The 16,889-nt window shown below is 42.2% G+C and overlaps 1 protein-coding gene and 1 pseudogene across 1 annotated transcript; both read right to left on the bottom strand.

Moving 5' to 3' along the window:
• Positions 1–7,488: 7,488 nt before the first annotated feature.
• On the bottom strand, positions 7,489–9,299 carry LOC124659517. The gene is made up of 3 exons (XM_047197382.1): positions 9,155–9,299; positions 8,774–9,053; positions 7,489–7,759 (listed from the first exon to the last, which is right to left on the bottom strand). Exons 1-3 carry the CDS (start codon positions 9,290–9,292, stop codon positions 7,737–7,739), a joined length of 441 nt encoding a protein of 146 aa, XP_047053338.1. The 5' UTR covers positions 9,293–9,299; the 3' UTR covers positions 7,489–7,736.
• A 35-nt stretch (positions 9,300–9,334) lies between these two features.
• On the bottom strand, positions 9,335–10,503 carry LOC124664638 (annotated as a pseudogene).
• Between the last annotated feature and the right edge of the window lie 6,386 nt (positions 10,504–16,889).

Genomic DNA, 16,889 nt, shown 5'->3' on the forward strand with positions numbered 1-16,889 from the left:
GGCAATAGCAAAGCTCCCTCGCTGCATTCATCTGCAGAAGAGCAGTGTGTAGAAAGATGTCCAAGATATTGTGTCCTTTATATCCTGTGTGTCTAAGATCCTAGTCATCATCTGTGAAGTGTAATCCCTTCTTCCATTTAGGGTTCTTGACTTGTGGCTGAATCCTCCATGTCATGTCGTCGAGTAACACTGTAACGGAAATCGGATCAGCAATCTGTCTCCAAAGTGGCTGTGCAATGCATCCAGCGATTCACGTCTAGGAGCGACAATAACGCTGAACTCTTCCCACGATGGCAAGCAAATCCTGAGGCACACTATTAGCCGTCCCCTGACACTGGACACAAGATGTAATGCTTCTTTTCCGAAGACAACCTCTCCGCGAGGCCCAAACAAATAAAGTTTGCGAATTTGCCGGCATGAGGATCCGTTGAACCAGAATTAACCGCTCGAAATTTGGTTCGAATGTCGCTATTTCCGCGATTGTCGACACTGTCAGCTCCGTATGACTTTGGTTTCCGCTGTGTAATTCGACGAGCCATGGCAGATGCTTGGACCTGTGGCATATGCAAGATACACATGTTATTAAACAAATAGCCTGCAACACATTATTGGATACAAAAGCTAGCACAAATCAGGAAAAAAGAAAGAAATACAATAGGACAATACAAAAACAGAGGTGGGAGCGCAATGCCTAAGTACTGACTGACAGTCATGCCAACAAATAACACGATGGCAGGTTCTTCATTTGATGCCTCCATTAGTCCATCAGCATCTCTCCCCACAAAGTAACAATAGCATGCTCGCTTCATAAAGTAACACATGTATAAACCAGACGGTAATTAGAAGAAGCAAATACTCACTATGGAAAAAGAAATTAAAGATATCAGCGATCAGCACCTGCCATCCGTGATATAAATTTGTCTCTTTTGGCTCTTTGTATTACCAGAAGGAGGCAAAACATCGGGGACTTTGTTAGCCCGTCCGACATCTGTTGTAAATCTGCAGAGTAATTGAATTGCCATAACATGAAACAAACTTTTCCAAGAAAACAAACAATACAAAAATAAATCAATGATCAAAATGACTGTATTCTTACCGGATATAAGTATATTCCAATCAATGCAATCTGACAGCATGCTAAACGGGACAGCAGTATAGGCATACATAGGAAAATTCTCCGGCGGCGGCACCACCTCTGATAGAGTAGTCCTCATAGTAAAGCAGATCCGCAAAGGATGATCCACTGACCTGTAGCTCTTTCTAGGATCATACAAATCAAATTTCTTAGTGGTGTAAATAGACCCCTCCTACAGCTGATCCCTAAACTGATCTACTCTTTTTCCAGGACTGGACCTTCCATTGTGCCTCTCTGTAAATTAGTCAAAAAACACCCCCAAAAAAGGAGTTTTTTAGAAAGATAGTAGATCAATATAGTGGAAAATCGAAAGGACAATCAAACCAAGTAATCATGACAGATATTACAAAAATAAAGGAAACACACCTATCTTCCAACTCAATATCTAGTAAGGCATATTAACTGTGCGTACCAAGTGAAGGAATAAGAAATTGGGAAAATAAAAGAAGAAAGCGAACACTTATCCGCCGAGGCACTACAAAGAAGGGAAAATGGCACAAGACCACGCACACCAGTATACAGATCTATACATTACACCTAAACAATCCAATAGATAGAAAATCAGAGCAAATAGATCTAACCTAGTGGTCAATGACGATAAAATCAAGTGAGTAGAGAATCCCCTGATTTGGGCTCCTGAACTCCTAGATCCTAGTAAATCGAAGCATCACCTTACATTGATAGGAATTCCGAGACAAATGGCATCCGAGTTTGATCAGCACAACAAAAAGCTTGATGAAGCGCGGAGAACCTGCGGGATAACCAGAGTAGCTGGTGTCATGGTGATTTACATTAAATGGAATCCGGGTACAATAATATATATACACCTCCCAATTGTCATAGTTATATCCTTGTGCAGCATAAAGGGCTTATGGGTCACAATACTGCTCATATAAATATGAAAGATGAGTGGACAAATTAAAATAGATAATGTAGAAACAATGAGTTGCTACACATATGTAAAGGAAATAGCTAGAGTAGTGATCAAACATGAATAACTTGGGGATAGTTCCATAGACCTGTGTGTGCAACAGTACTGGTGGACATCCGTTTGGGGATCAAATACATCTAGAAGTAACAATGTGGAGTCAAAAACCAACCTTGGTCACTACAACATTATTTTATCACCCAGGATCCTAGCATCTCCTCATTCTCCAATTACAGTGTAAACCAAAATTTAAAATGGCTGCACTGTTCTATCTGTTTCTTACTTTCAAATGCAGCTAGAAACTAAAACAACACCAGCTAAGTACAATGGGAAAAATCATTATGAAAATCCAACAATCCAGTATGTTCTGCATTTGGTAGAAAGAGACAACAAACCCATATTTCCTGCAAACAATTTCAGACAGTAGCTATAGAATAAAAGTATGTCCTGGTCCCAAAACCTAATAGTGAGTTGTAAGCAAAATAATGTGAAAAGAAGACATTATTTGTGCAAGATGGATAATTTTTTTCAAAATGACAACATGGAATGGAGAGAACTGCTCCAAAATAAAGGAGGTCACCTTTAGAAAAAACTTGCATGTTGCATATCTCAGGTTTACAGATATACTGTAACTCTAACTCAATCTGCAAAACTCAACCAGAGCATGAAAAATAATATTCAAAATAGCTTAATGGAGCTCACCAAGCCACCTATTTGTCCAATTTGTGTTGTACATGCACCAATTTCTTTCTCAAGTTGGTACTATCAATTATTGGGTTTCACATGACACTACTTGTATAGATATACGAAAGGAAATAAGAAAAGATAATTAGGGGGCATGACCAGATCTATTTTGCAATAGGCTCACATGATTATTCTATTCTTGCAAGCCACACTAATCTTGTGACCTGATCTTCATTGTTCTTTGGCTGCAAAACTACATATACATACTTGCTTACGTTACATGAATTCAATTGGGAATACTGGAACACTAAATAAATTAAAAGTGGGAACCTAAACTACTTGGCTATTTCCCTTGAGCTAACCAACTGCTGAATATACAAGATTAGTAAGCGTGCATAAACCAACTTTTGTCTATGTGATTTTCACCAAGCGCAAAATAAGTGGATACTAACTGGACAGAACATGATATGAAATTGGAAGGCAATGCCTGAATGTATGATTTAATTTTGGAACCACAGCTCCAGCAAAGCACATGCACTTAGTATCAGGTGGGTTTTTAAAACAACTATAAATATAATGTTAAAAACTTCCCCCGCAAAAAAATGGATATAACTCTATTGTAAGAGAATGAGAGACCAATGCCCCTAGAGCAGGGCAAGAGTATAACTTGACATAGCTTTGTAGCAATGTAATTTAAGCGAGTGTGCACAATCTGCGCAAATCATAACAGAAAATAACTAAACATCCAACAACATGCCTAATCGGCAATCAAGCAAAAAGAAAAGCTTGGACACGCATGCCAAGCATGCACATACTGTATTTGACCCCAAAGCTATAGATAATGATAACGATCTTGAGGGCTTCCCAAAGTAATTAGTAAGTTCCCAACTATTAGGCTTAATACTTGCCTTCTATTTTTATTCTTCTAAATCTAGCATATCTCTATAACTCATTAAAGTTCAACATCTTTTTACCAGCAACAATAATAAATGGAATGCCAATAGTTGTGCCAAGCACATAATAAGGAAAAAAACATATATCGCAAAGAATGCTAGCAACTGAGAAGTAGATTCCAGTGCTCATACTTTGTACACAGCGTATCAATGTGCATAGGAAATCTGACTGATAATCACATGATCCTTTTAAAGATCATGTTCTTTAGAGGTATCATCAAATCCTTCCAGACCTAGGGTAGAATGAAGGAGCAATTCCAAATATATAGTAACCAGTTTAGATCCATAGCACGTGCTAATTCTTTAGCACCCAGATCCGTCTCCAGGTCAGTAAATGTAAAAAATAGAAACACTGCTGCTCTGGTATGTGATGTGATGATGTTTGCGACCCTATAATTCGTGCGAACAATCAATGTTCTTAAGATTAATTTCACACAATAGAAATAACAAAGAACATAAATCAGAAACATGCATGAATAATTCTATTACCTTTATATGAAACCATTCAGAAAGCACCAATAGCTCTTTATCCTTCTCTATTTGACCAGTTATGGGTCTGCTTCACAATCTTCCGTTTTTGTCACCACTCTTCTATCAGATTCATGGAAATAAACCCCATTTAGCAAACATTAATTTTCTTACCAACCCTATCAGGCAACATAAATTCTTGCTCATGAGAGAATCTCTTAGTGAATTAAATAAGAATACAGATGGCAAGGCGCTCACAGGCAAAGTGATAGTAGGAACCATCAGCCGTCTCAAAACTTTGAGGAGCTAAATGGTAGATGAGTGATTGCATAATGTGTGCATCAAGGACCACACTCAGATATAATATATTTGCCAAGAACAAAAATGCACCTGCATACTGAAGGTCCAAACTTCATTTGGCATGGTCTTCCATGCAAGTGGTCTCCAAAATCTCTCAAGCACACCTTGCAAATCAAATTAAAAAGTGATACATATACATGGATTTTAAAATATTGTCTACATTCATAAATTTATGACCTTTCAGATGTAGACACAACCTTCAACTATAAATGTTTACAAAATTCAGAATTGAGTTGTGCAGTAAGAGAGGAACGGTAGGGCTGAGAGTTGTATCTAAGGCAGCAAGATAGAGTTTGTAGAATCATCAAGGCCGACTGTACTCTGACTCCCTGACCTTGGTGCCGCCGGCCGCCGGCAAAAGCAGAAGCACCTGTACAACACCGGAGGCAACGCTATCAGAGTAAAATCTCAAATCCCTACAGATGAATCAAACCAGAAACCAACAACTGAACTTCATCCCAGAAATCGTTCAAATGGGTAAGAGAAGAAATTTCTGTTAAATGAACAAAGAAGTCACCTAGGCACCTGAACTCCAATCCCGAAATCTGCGAGCTCGTGGAGCAACGCCCGCGCTGGCTCTTCGCCCTGGATGCCGGCCGGGCCCATTGCCCTACCCTGCCCTATTGGCGTTCCCCTGCCGCGCCAACCAGGACGTACCACCGCCTGTTGCGTCGACGCCGGCGTGACCGATGCGAAGAATTGCTGGGTGGTCACAGCCGCTCGAGGTGCAGGGAAGCGGCCGGAAAATACGCCTCCCTCTGCCTCCGGCGCTCGACGGTGAGCGCGATGCTGCCGGCTCTTTAGAACGTCTTGGAAGGTCGCCCTAAGATCCTCCTCTGCCGGCCCTAGGTGAGGATGGTGGCCGCCGCGGAGGAAGAATGCAGGTGAGAGAGATGAGGAAAAAACGTGATTGACTTGTTTATTCCTGTTTGTATTCTACTACTCGGTAAATAAACCTGACCGCTTTGCATAAGCGGTGGCTTGTGGACACCGCTTTGACCACACGTGTGCGCAAGACACAATACATTTGGGGCCCACCAAAACAACAATAAAACGCCACGGTTCACCGAAACGTTGCGGTGTGCGTCGGCAGATGACCGTGTAAATTCTTAAAGAGCACCTAAGTTACACACAAAAGAAACACTATAAAATCAACCCATACGTGTCAGCCCCAAATTAATTCCTAAAAGATCTCAAAATTCTGAAAAAAAAGGAGTTGGTTCCCAAATAATATAGTAGTTATGTTAGCATGCTTTTTTTATGTTAGCAGGTTGTAAAATTCATTGATTAGAAAGAAAACGGTAGAGACCCACACCGCTCAGTTTATTAGAAGGAGACCGGATGCAAACCTAAACAACGGCAAGATACACCTAAAACACCAAACGCGTACATGATGCCGAAAGGCGAAACATACGAGACCCACAGCCGAGCTACTCAAGCGTCGATCGCTCGCAGTGCACACCGAAAACCATCAAGTGTCATCTAGATGTGTCATGAGCCATTTCGCCAACCTCATTGATGCAAAAAAAACTAGCGCGCCCTGAAAGGATCATGCTCGCAAAATCGGTGATCATGGCCACTGCCATCCCCCTGTCCAAATGGGCATTTGATAAGATCAACAAAATTGCAAAAAACTTTATTTGGGTTGGAGACGATGCCGAGCATGCTTCGGGCGGACATGTGTTGGTTAATTGGAAGACGGTGTGCATACTAAAGGAAATAGGGGGCTCGGTATATTGGACCTTGAATGCTCTGGCCGCGCCCTTCGTCTCTGATGGCCTTGGCTTCAATGGACCGACCCACGACAAACCCGGGCAGGCTCCAAGCTTCCTTGCAACGACGCGGCCATGGATCTATTCTGGGCTGACACGAAGATTACCATTGGAAAAGAGGAATCCACTTCCTTCTTGTCTGACTTGGTCAGACCGTGGGCCCATCCAATTGTGGGCTCCAGATCTCTTCAAGGTGGCTACAAGGAAAACGAGAACTGTCACCAGAGAGCTACTTGATGGCAACTGCATTTGCTCTATCGCTAGACTCTCCACTCTTGACCAGCTTGCGCAGTATTTGCAACTTTGGGAAGTTGTTGCGGCCACGCACCTTGCCTTGGATGTGCCAGACACCATCACTTGGACGATCAACTCGGAGGGTGACTACTTCACTGGCTCTGCATACCATGTCCAATTTCTAGGCAGTTTTCGCAAAGTTCGATGCTAAGAAGATCCGGTGGGCTCACGCGGAACCCAAATGCAAGATCTTCGCATGGCTTGCCTTTCACGCAAAGCTCCCAGCACTGACATGCTGGCGATGGCTCCACGACCCTGTTTTCCATTTGTGCTTATCTGCTTCGAAAATGGCCGCTCATCTTACAAGGACTACCCCTTCACTTCAGCCATATGGACCCTCCTCTAGAGGGAAGACAACGACGGCTGTGTCACGCATGGGCATACCTTACGCGTCCATCTCCAATAGGTGGGGTGACATTATTGCTGACAAGTTTGGTCATGCCTTTCGGCTTATCCTTCCACGCCCTGGGCTTCCGCTACTTCGACGGCTTCTCCGCGTCGCGGGCGATGGCGGACCTTGTGCCAGTGAACTTTTTTGAGTGGCATCGTGGGTGGATCTGGGTGGTGTTCATGGGAGGGCATACGAGAAATGGCGATGGTCTAGTACCTTTTAGCTTCTCCATGTAATTTAAATGGAGGTTCATTGTGTGGAGCCTGCACATATGAACAAGTTGTTCCACCGATTGAATATAGTCCTACAATTATTAGGTCCATACCTGGCATGTTTTCTCATTACAACACATCAACATAAAATAGATGTGTTGTTACTTTTTTTGTGGGGAGGTGTTTTCAACTGGCAGCTTCAAATTCTTTTTTTCCTTCAATTTTTGAATCTACGCAATGCCTTTCCATGAAACGGAGATTACTGAATACCATACCAAGACAACAACAAAGTTGGCAAATCAGGGTCATGGAGCGCCCCTGCGGCAGAGGTCTAGATTAGGTCACACAACAAATGTCTCACAACAGTCACAGTACTAACAAGAACCTTTTGGTCTACAAATGAAGTTTCTTGAGACCACATTCTCTGCATGCTGCATTTCTCATCCAAAATATTGCATCACACAGTATAACAGGTTTGTAAAAGCGAACTCACTCCACAGTCCACACGTCACCGCAATGCCCAGAAATTGGTCTCTGGCCTAATAATATTTTTCAGCTTTACCTGCATGACAAAAAAAACACTCTTTATGCAGCTCATCGCAATACACAGAAAACAGATGTAACAAAAAAAAATTGCACTGTTTCATACATACAAACGGTTAACCCCTTAGCAGAAATTAGCTTAATGCATGATGTGATACCAAAGGGGAAGTGGTGCATGCGTGATGGCTGTCGTAAAACCATCCGACAACAAACGTCGTACGCATAGAATCGCTCTAAAGGTTTGCAGAGGCATGGATGGTTCAGAAATTATCAGATGCACGACGTGAAAGGCCCCACATTTAAGTCAATCATTTAAACTTTGGTAAAAAATCAAATTCCAGGGTTTGATAGTTTAAGCTGCTTGCAGTGTTAGTACGCCTTTTCAGTTTTCAGTTGTTGAGGTGTCTCGCCGATTTCTGATTTCTGTTTGTATTATCTTATCCCCATTAATGAAATGCAGCAGAGATTATGCGCTTGTTGTTTTCTTAAAAAACTAACAGATTGCTATGTTGAAGCATCCACTTGTATCCCCATTGAGGCCCTGACCAAGCTAACCAAAAGGGGGAACTAGCACCTATCAAAAGTACAGATGTTATGAACAAATGCAGAGCTGAACCAAAATGATAAAGAAGTGAAATAAAAGTGGAATGCAAATGGAATGTCATGATTCTTGAACCCTGGGATAAAAACATCAAACCTAATGGTAAAGAAGTGAAATAAAAGTGGAATGCAAATGGAATGTTCAACCATTCTATTTTGATTACTTTGGATAATAGATGATATCTGGGGTCAGACCATGGATGTCCAAGTACACAGCAGGTTTAAAACTTAACAAAGCCACAAAGAACTTCAGCAAAGTATGACTGCATAACTCATAACCTATCACAAACTATATATAGTAGAAAATTTTAATATCAAATGCACCAATAAGGGGGTAATTTAAAATAAAATTATTCATGCATTTTATCCATAATTTCAAATAGAAAGAGAATACGTAAGACAAAATTTACTGTATAAAAATAAGTTTCTCTACCTTTAAATATGACCTGAGCTTCAGCTGACGCTCTTTTGTATCTTAGTAATTCATTTAGAGCATCCTCATTAGACATCACAATTTGCTCACCGTGACTGATTGATAAAGTATGAAGAAGCCTTGCTTTGGAGAGAATGAGCTCTATAAAAGACATTTCATTTGGACGCCAAGTAATACCAATCATCTGCACAACCTGAAGGTTGGCACACATGCCATCAGTCCATAATGCATTCAGAAACTCTCCATTTGCCTCAAATATCTGCTCCTTCTCATCAAAGATCTTCAAGTATACACGTAGAAAAAAGGCAATTAACTGGAAGCAGCAAAATGACCCTCAAACAGTGTTAATATAAAAATCTGCATGGGAACAATCATAATTACCTCTATTCTGAGTTTCTCTAGATTTGGGGCACTCTTCAGTAAGCATAAGGTTAACATAATAGGGGGTTGTTTACAGAAATGCATAAGTAACGTCAAGCTCTTCAAGTTGTGAAAGGTGCATAGAAGTATCTCCAGCATCTTAGTACTTGACTGAAAAAATGGAGAAAAGAGGATATAATATCAGGACTTAAACTGAATTCCTCTCTATAATCAAAGAACAATGCAAACGAAAGGACAGACCCTGTTTCTAACTTTCTATATAAATACAAGAAGATCATAGATGTTTGAAGGATCAGCACACCATAAAACTACACAAGATCAATATATGTAGCAAACAACATGAAAATATAATACATTAACCATATTTACAAAGCCAAGATAAAACTAAAAACACAGTAATAAAAATAAAGAATACTGAACCCTGAGATGGTTGCCTATAGATTCCAGTTTTAATTGATTCAGTCAAACCAGAGAAAGATAAAAATAAAATTTACCTGTATATTGAACGAGGCGAGCGCAAGCTCTGTAACTTGAACAAGCCCTGAAAGAAACTTGGCGAAATCGCCGTGAACAAGAAAGTCCGAGAAAGCGATTTCGGCTGAACACAGGGATGCCAACTTCTTAAGGATCCAGCCATCATTGTTTTCCGAACAAATCATTAAATGCCTGAGATTTGGGGCCCGAATCACCCATTTTCTGACGTGCCCGCCACCAAAGAGAACATCGCCAAGTTGTAGATGCTCTAGCAACGGGGATGTACCAATGATCTGCTCAAGCTGTTACTCCCCGGAGTCATGTAACCGTACGTTCACGAGAACTAGTGTCCTTAGCTCCGGGAAGGCCACGAAGCCTGGGGGTAGGGGCGGGATGGAGCAGCCGGAGAGACTGAGCGAGGTGATCCGGCCACAGGAGAAGACGGAAGAGGGGAGGGCGGGGAAGCCGTCGCCGAAGCTGAGTTCGAGGATCTCAACACCCCGGCGCGAGAGGACGCGGAGCCAGTCGTGGATGCGGCCGGCGTAGGTATTGTCAAGGTCCGCGCAGAAGCGCTGGACGCTGCCGGGGCAGCGGAGGAGGACGCCGTCGACGGCCCCCAGCCCCTCCGGCGCGCCCTCGTCGTCCCCGGAGAGGGGAAAGCTGAGGTCGAGGGACGAGAGCTCCTCCCAACGGCATCGCCAGGCGCGGGAGAGCGCCGACGTGCGGACGGCGTCGCGGATGCCGACGCGGGTGAGGATGTCGTCGAGGACCTCCGGGGGCAGGGAGAGCAGGGCGTCCGCCGCCGCCTCCGCCGCAGCGGCCTCCGTCGCCCGGCCCCGGCCCCGGCGCCTCTTGGTAGAGCCCTGTAGCGGCATTTCTCCGGTGAATCGCGCCACCGAATCGCGCGGCGGCGCGGTTCTAGGGTTTGGATGGGGGACGCTGCTTCGGCGGTGGTTTGGAAATTTGGCGCGCGAATGAAGAGATCTCGGGTTGGACGAAGGGGAAATCGCGGAAAAGGGAAAACAAGATGGTGGGCGGGGAATTTCTCGGGCCAAATTGGGTGAGTTTTTTTTCTCCTTTTTTATATTTTTTTTACATGCCTTTTTATATTAGGGTGTGTCTACGTCTCACTTGACTGAGATTTTCTTAAGTCTCGATCAACTCGAAAAAGTGCATCTACAGTTTAAACAAAAGTGCAACTTCGGTTCAATTGCACATTTCTGTCAGAAAAGTGCAATTGCACTTTTTAACGAGAAAAGTGCAACTCAAGACACATTTTTGTAAGTGACTTAGACTTAAGAAAATCTCAGTTGACTGAGACATAGCAAAACCGTTTATATTATTTTTAGGACGCGACTAGGCAGCCTCCGGGGGCTGATTAGTTCGACCTAGCCCTCACCCCAAATAAGGAAAGTATCCCCCGTCTACTTTAACCTATCCAAAAAAGGAAATACTCCTATCAGAACATTATACGAGAATCGCACGCGCTGTCTCTAGCGCTTGAACCAACAAAACCAGTCCGCCAACCCCCAGATTCGGAACACAGAATCTACTCCAACCTTCTTCCTCCTCCGGTTCTACAGATTTCTTCCTCGTACATACCTCCAGTTCTCTCTGTCTCTCTCCTCCAAATCTCCATGGATTCTTTTTGAATCAAAGGCAGCAACAGAAGGAGCCAAACCTCTATCTTCCTGCAGTGGATTAAAATCTAACTATATGTTTCACCCTTTCCCCTCGAACCCTTTGTACAACAACGCCCCCATGAAAAAAACCTACTATGGCCAAGAACTAGATCTATTGTAGCTTCCATGAAGAAGATATCCCATGAAAAAAATAATAGCAAAACTGACATGTACAAAGAAGATCAAGCCTAACACAAACACAAACCCCAAGTACAAATTAGGACCAAAAAAACAGATTTCAAGTAGATCATGCCAAACACAAACCATGTCAGGTGCAACTAGATATTTTTGCTGAAACCTCGGTTGCTAACCATCACACTTTAGATACTACAGAAAGCATCTTAGTAGATTGCGTAAGTACAACTTGTTACCATACATGGGACAAACATCAAACTGGATGCGCATACTTCAAAAAAATCATAGAAGATAGGGATTACAACTGCAGTAAAACATAACTCCAAGGTGCAACTTATCGTGACATAGTAGAGAACAATGCAGGAGGGTTTTTTCCAACATATATGTAGGTGGTCATAAAAAAGGTAGTAAGCAGTTCCGGCATGGCCTTGAGGCTCCCTTGAATCGAGCATAGTTGTTCCCAGATATAACTTTTGCGCCACAAAAGATTAACAAGATAACATGAAAAGATAAAACTTCCAAACTGAGAAAACATTAGCTTTGACCACTACTAATTTCTGAACACTAAGGATCTATCTTATCTGATTGTGTTGCTATGACGTCGATGTAGGAATAACCATTCCTTCCTTGATCATTTTGAATCTCCGGTCATTTACTGGTTCTTGTCGCAGAAACCTGAAAAAGTTACAATCACATAAGCACACTAGAAATAGTTTTGGGTTGTACATAGAAAATGCTTAAGCTACTCCTCTTGCACGACTCGAGGTTTTATGATGCAAAAAAGCAACTTTATAAAAAGGTGTTGATGAAACTTAGTACTTGTTCAGAACCAACTGAAACTGTAACGTGAATAGGGTAGGGTTCCAGATGGTAATACCAAATTTAGGAACCATTATCATACAATTTAGGTTTGTTGATTGAGCAACTTGACAAAAAAAATCTTAAGCAACTTTTTTTGTACTAAACCCAATTTGGGACTGATAATAGGGAAAGCAACTTAATTCATTTCAGTACCCAACTTAGGCATATTGATAATACAACTTAATTAGCCTAAACTAGCCAACTTGTGCATGTCACTCCAAAAAAAAGGGCAACTAATTAGCTATAAAACAGAACTTAAACATTTGGTGGAAGCAAAATAATTCATTTCAGTACCCAAATTAGCCATATTGATAATACAACTTAATTAACCAAAGTATCCAACTTGTGTATGTTGCTCCAAAAAAGAAAATGACAACTAACTAGCTATAAAACACAACTTCAACATTTGATGGAAGCAACTTAATTCATTTCAGTACCCAACTTCGGCATATTGACAATACAACTTAATTAACCCAAAGTAGCTAACTTGTGCATGTTGCTCCAAACAACAAAAGGAAAACCAGCTAGACTATAAAATGCAACTTAAGCATGTTGGTAGAACCAACTTGCTTAATTTATGTAGCCAACTTAAAAATGTTGACAAATACAACTTAATTAGTCCAATGTACCCAACTTATGTATGTTGCTCCAAAAATAATAATAAAACTAACTAGCTATAAAACACAACTTCAACATTTGTTGGAACCAACTTTCATTTTAGTACCCAACTTATGCATATTGACAATACAACTTAAATTACCTAAAGTAGCCAACTTGTGCATGTTGCTCCAAAAAAGAAAAGGAAAACCAGCTAGACTATAAACCGCAACTTAAGCATGTTGGTAGAACCAACTTGCTAATTTCTGTAGTCAACTTAGAAATATTGACAAATACAACTTAATTATCCCAAAGTACCCAATTTATGCATGTTGCTTCAAAAAAGAAAAGGAAAACTAACTAACTATAAAACACAACTTAAACAGTTAGTGGAACGAACTTAATTCATTTTAGTACCCAACTTATGCATATTGACAATACAACTTAATTTACCTAAAGTAGCCAACTTGTGCATGTTGCTCCAAAAAAGAAAAGGAAAACCAGCTCGACTATAAACCGCAACTTAAGCATGTTGGTAGAACCAACTTGCTTCATTTGTGTAGCCAACTTAGCCATGTTGACAATACAACTTAATTAACCTAAAGTAGTCAACTTATGCATGTTGCTTCAAGAAGAAAAGGAAAAATAACTAGACTATAAACACAACTTACACATGCTGGTGGAACCAACCTAATTCATTTCAATACCCAACTTAAGCATATTGACAATGGAAACTTAATTAAACCAGTGGCCAACTTACGCATGTTGCTTAAAAAGAAAAACCTAGATAGACTATAGATATCCACACAACTTAAGCATACCGGAAGAATCAACTTATTTAATTTGATTACTCAACTTAAGCATGATGACAATGACAAGTTAATAAAACCAGTGACTAACTTATGCATGTTGCTCCCTTTCTCTCATTCAAAATCTGCACCCATTCTCTAACCCATACATCAGACAACAAAACATGCAAGCAGGTTATCACTTTTATTCAGAGGACTTTTACCTAGTTTGCTTCAGTGTGTCAAACTTCAACCCTTATGGTGATGGTCCAAGCTACGGTGCTCCAGTTTCGTCGTTGTGGCCATCGTCACCATCATGAGAGCCATTGCAGCTCTCTCCATCATTGTCTCCTCAGCAAGGACCAATGCCGCGAGTTTCTGAAGCTGTTTATGTTCCTGACGGTAATATGCACATCAGCAGCCGGTCGAAGTACATGTAATTGCAGGAATATATTGCCTATCAGCATACTATTTCTATTGCATGATTCCCACATGAATAAATGCATGTAATTGAAGGAATATATATATGACAATTGTTTCTGAAAGTTATTTATACTACATCATATATTTCTCCTATGTATCCACTTCAGCACCTCATGTCCACGGTTACTTGATGAAAACAGAATATGTGTCCTAATTGTACTTAATATGGTCACCTGCATCAACCGAAGCATCCAATCCACTACACTGTAGTAGCTACAGCTAAATAGAACCCAAAAAACAATCCCTACTTATTTATATATACTAGATCAGGAGCTAAACAAGTAATCAACAAGGAATGAACTAGGACTCTGGTCCACAATCGTGTCAGAAAAACACCGCGTTAGGTCTAGTTTTGGTTACCTGGATTGGCGCCCTAGGTTAAATTCCTGTTTCAACTGGTCAAAGATTGAATCCCACGCTGGCAGATTTTTCTGTTGTTCTGGAGCCAAATTACTTGCCTATAAAACATCAGAAAAGTCTCACAGATACCTACCATCGCCGGACTTGGTGGGAAGACGGTCAGTCCTCAACCACATGGTGCCATGGTGGGGTTTTGATAGAAAATTTGTCAAGAGTATATTACATTGTTGATTTATAAATACCCTGATTTGTGCCCCAGCAAAAGGTCAATGGTGTTGAGTTACACAGCATACCATGCATATCTTAAGCATAGGCAACCAAGTCAGATGCAAGGTGCAAGCCTCTCCAACGTTTACATCGGCAATAAAAGGTCAATCCACATTTTTAGTGTATTGTAACTCATTTTTCTAATGAAATGCTCCCAGTTGCACCTATGAAAGAAGTTTCACCACATTTCTCACCTAATTCTTTTCGCACTACTCCCGTACACCCAAATAGTCTCATATCTATGAAAATCATTTAACTTTTTCTAGCCTTAGTAGGCTGACACAAAAGGAAGAAACTAACATACTGTACAACAACAAACCAGATGTTTATCAGTGAGGCGTAGCCACGTAGCTATCCATGTCAATAAAGCTATCAACATGTATTTGCTTCACACGATGAGGACGCAATGCAAGCTATGAAGCCATGTCGCCACTGCAATTTGCTCTATAGCATCGCTCTGGCTCCAGTTCCGTATGAAGGTAGGCTCAGATTTGCCTGTTGAAATTGCATTTATAATGACTCTTAACACCGGTCATTTAGAAGGACACATATACCAGCACAGATCAACCAGTACCAATCCACCACAAGCACCCAAATGCACATATCACCAGTATCAGTATCATCAAGGGGGAGAGGAACTACCTGATCGAAGTAGTTTAAGGAGAGGAGGGGCCAGCCGAGCCAGGCCACGGCAGCCCATGCAGCAGCAACATCACCACACCACCGTAGAGCAGAGGAAGGAGGTTGGAGGTGGAAGAAGAGGGCGTCGGGGTGACGCAGTACGAGCACCATGGGGTGAAGTTGGCAAAGAGGATTCTTGGGAGTAGCTCCGGCAGCTGAGCCGTACGGCTAGGATTTGGCGCCGGTGGGGACGTCGCGGAGATGACCGTGGCCGAGCTTTTTTAGGCGGGTGGCGACGTCAGCGATGGCCAACGACGGCTGGATCAGTGGGTGGCGGCGACGGCTGGATCCGTGGGTGGCGGCGCATCACCGGAGCGCGTGTGCATCGAGGGAGCGGCGAGCCGTGCTGGGAATTCAGAGGACGAGGCGATGCAGGGCCAATCGCAGCTGCTGGCGGCCGGGAGCAACGGCGGCGGCGCGGCAGCCTGAGGAACCATGGGAGGTTGCGTGCGTGTGACGCGTGCGAGGGAATGTGGAACGAAATGGGAAGAGAGTGAGGAGAAAAGCTGATGGGACAGGATGTGGGATGCGGGCGTGATCGAGACCATCGGACGGTCACAAAGCGGAGGCTCGGACGAGCAAGCGAGCCTCCGAGCACTTTTTAGCATCTGGGTTATTTTTACTAGCAAAAGACGGCGCGACGGCACGCCGCGCCAGGTCGTGGTAGTATACTGATCAACACATCTCACAAGTTATGTGTGAAATGGCACACAGGCTACACACAGCAACCACGTGGGCACAAAGAGCTTGATTCATGTCCAGTTGATAACATACAGATTTAATAAAATTGCAACACTAATCAATGCGACAACAAAATAGAAGGTGCATATTATTAGGCTGAAGAAATGAGGAAATAGCATGTGTATAGGTGGCAAAACAAAATAAACAAATGATCATAGTCATAACATAAAGAACAAAGCCTGGAAATTGTACAATATAAAACATAAGCAGCGCGGGTAAAGATATAATACATTAGAATCGGCAACTGACAAATCGTGAAGGCTTCTAGCAAGCCAAAAACAACATCTATGAGGCAAAACAGAACATACAACCTAAACACATAGCCTAAACGGGTGGTTGACGTAGATACATAAACATGGAAGTGTACTGAGGGTCCAAACATATAGGCCCTGAACAACAGAAACTGGGCAATAGCAAAGCTCCCTCTGCATTCATCTGCAGAAGAGCAGTGTGTAGAAAGATGTCCAAGATATTGTGTCCTTTATATCCTGTGTGTCTAAGATCCTAGTCATCATCTGTGAAGTGTAATCCCTTCTTCCATTTAGGGTTCTTGACTTGTGGCTGAATCCTCCATGTCATGTCGTTGAGTAACACTGTAACGGAAATCGGATCAGCAATCTGTCTCCAAAGTGGCTGTGCAATGCATCCAGCGATTCACGTAGGAGC

Source organism: Lolium rigidum, chromosome 6 (genome assembly GCF_022539505.1).
Source record: "Lolium rigidum isolate FL_2022 chromosome 6, APGP_CSIRO_Lrig_0.1, whole genome shotgun sequence".
Taxonomy (NCBI): domain Eukaryota; kingdom Viridiplantae; phylum Streptophyta; class Magnoliopsida; order Poales; family Poaceae; genus Lolium; species Lolium rigidum.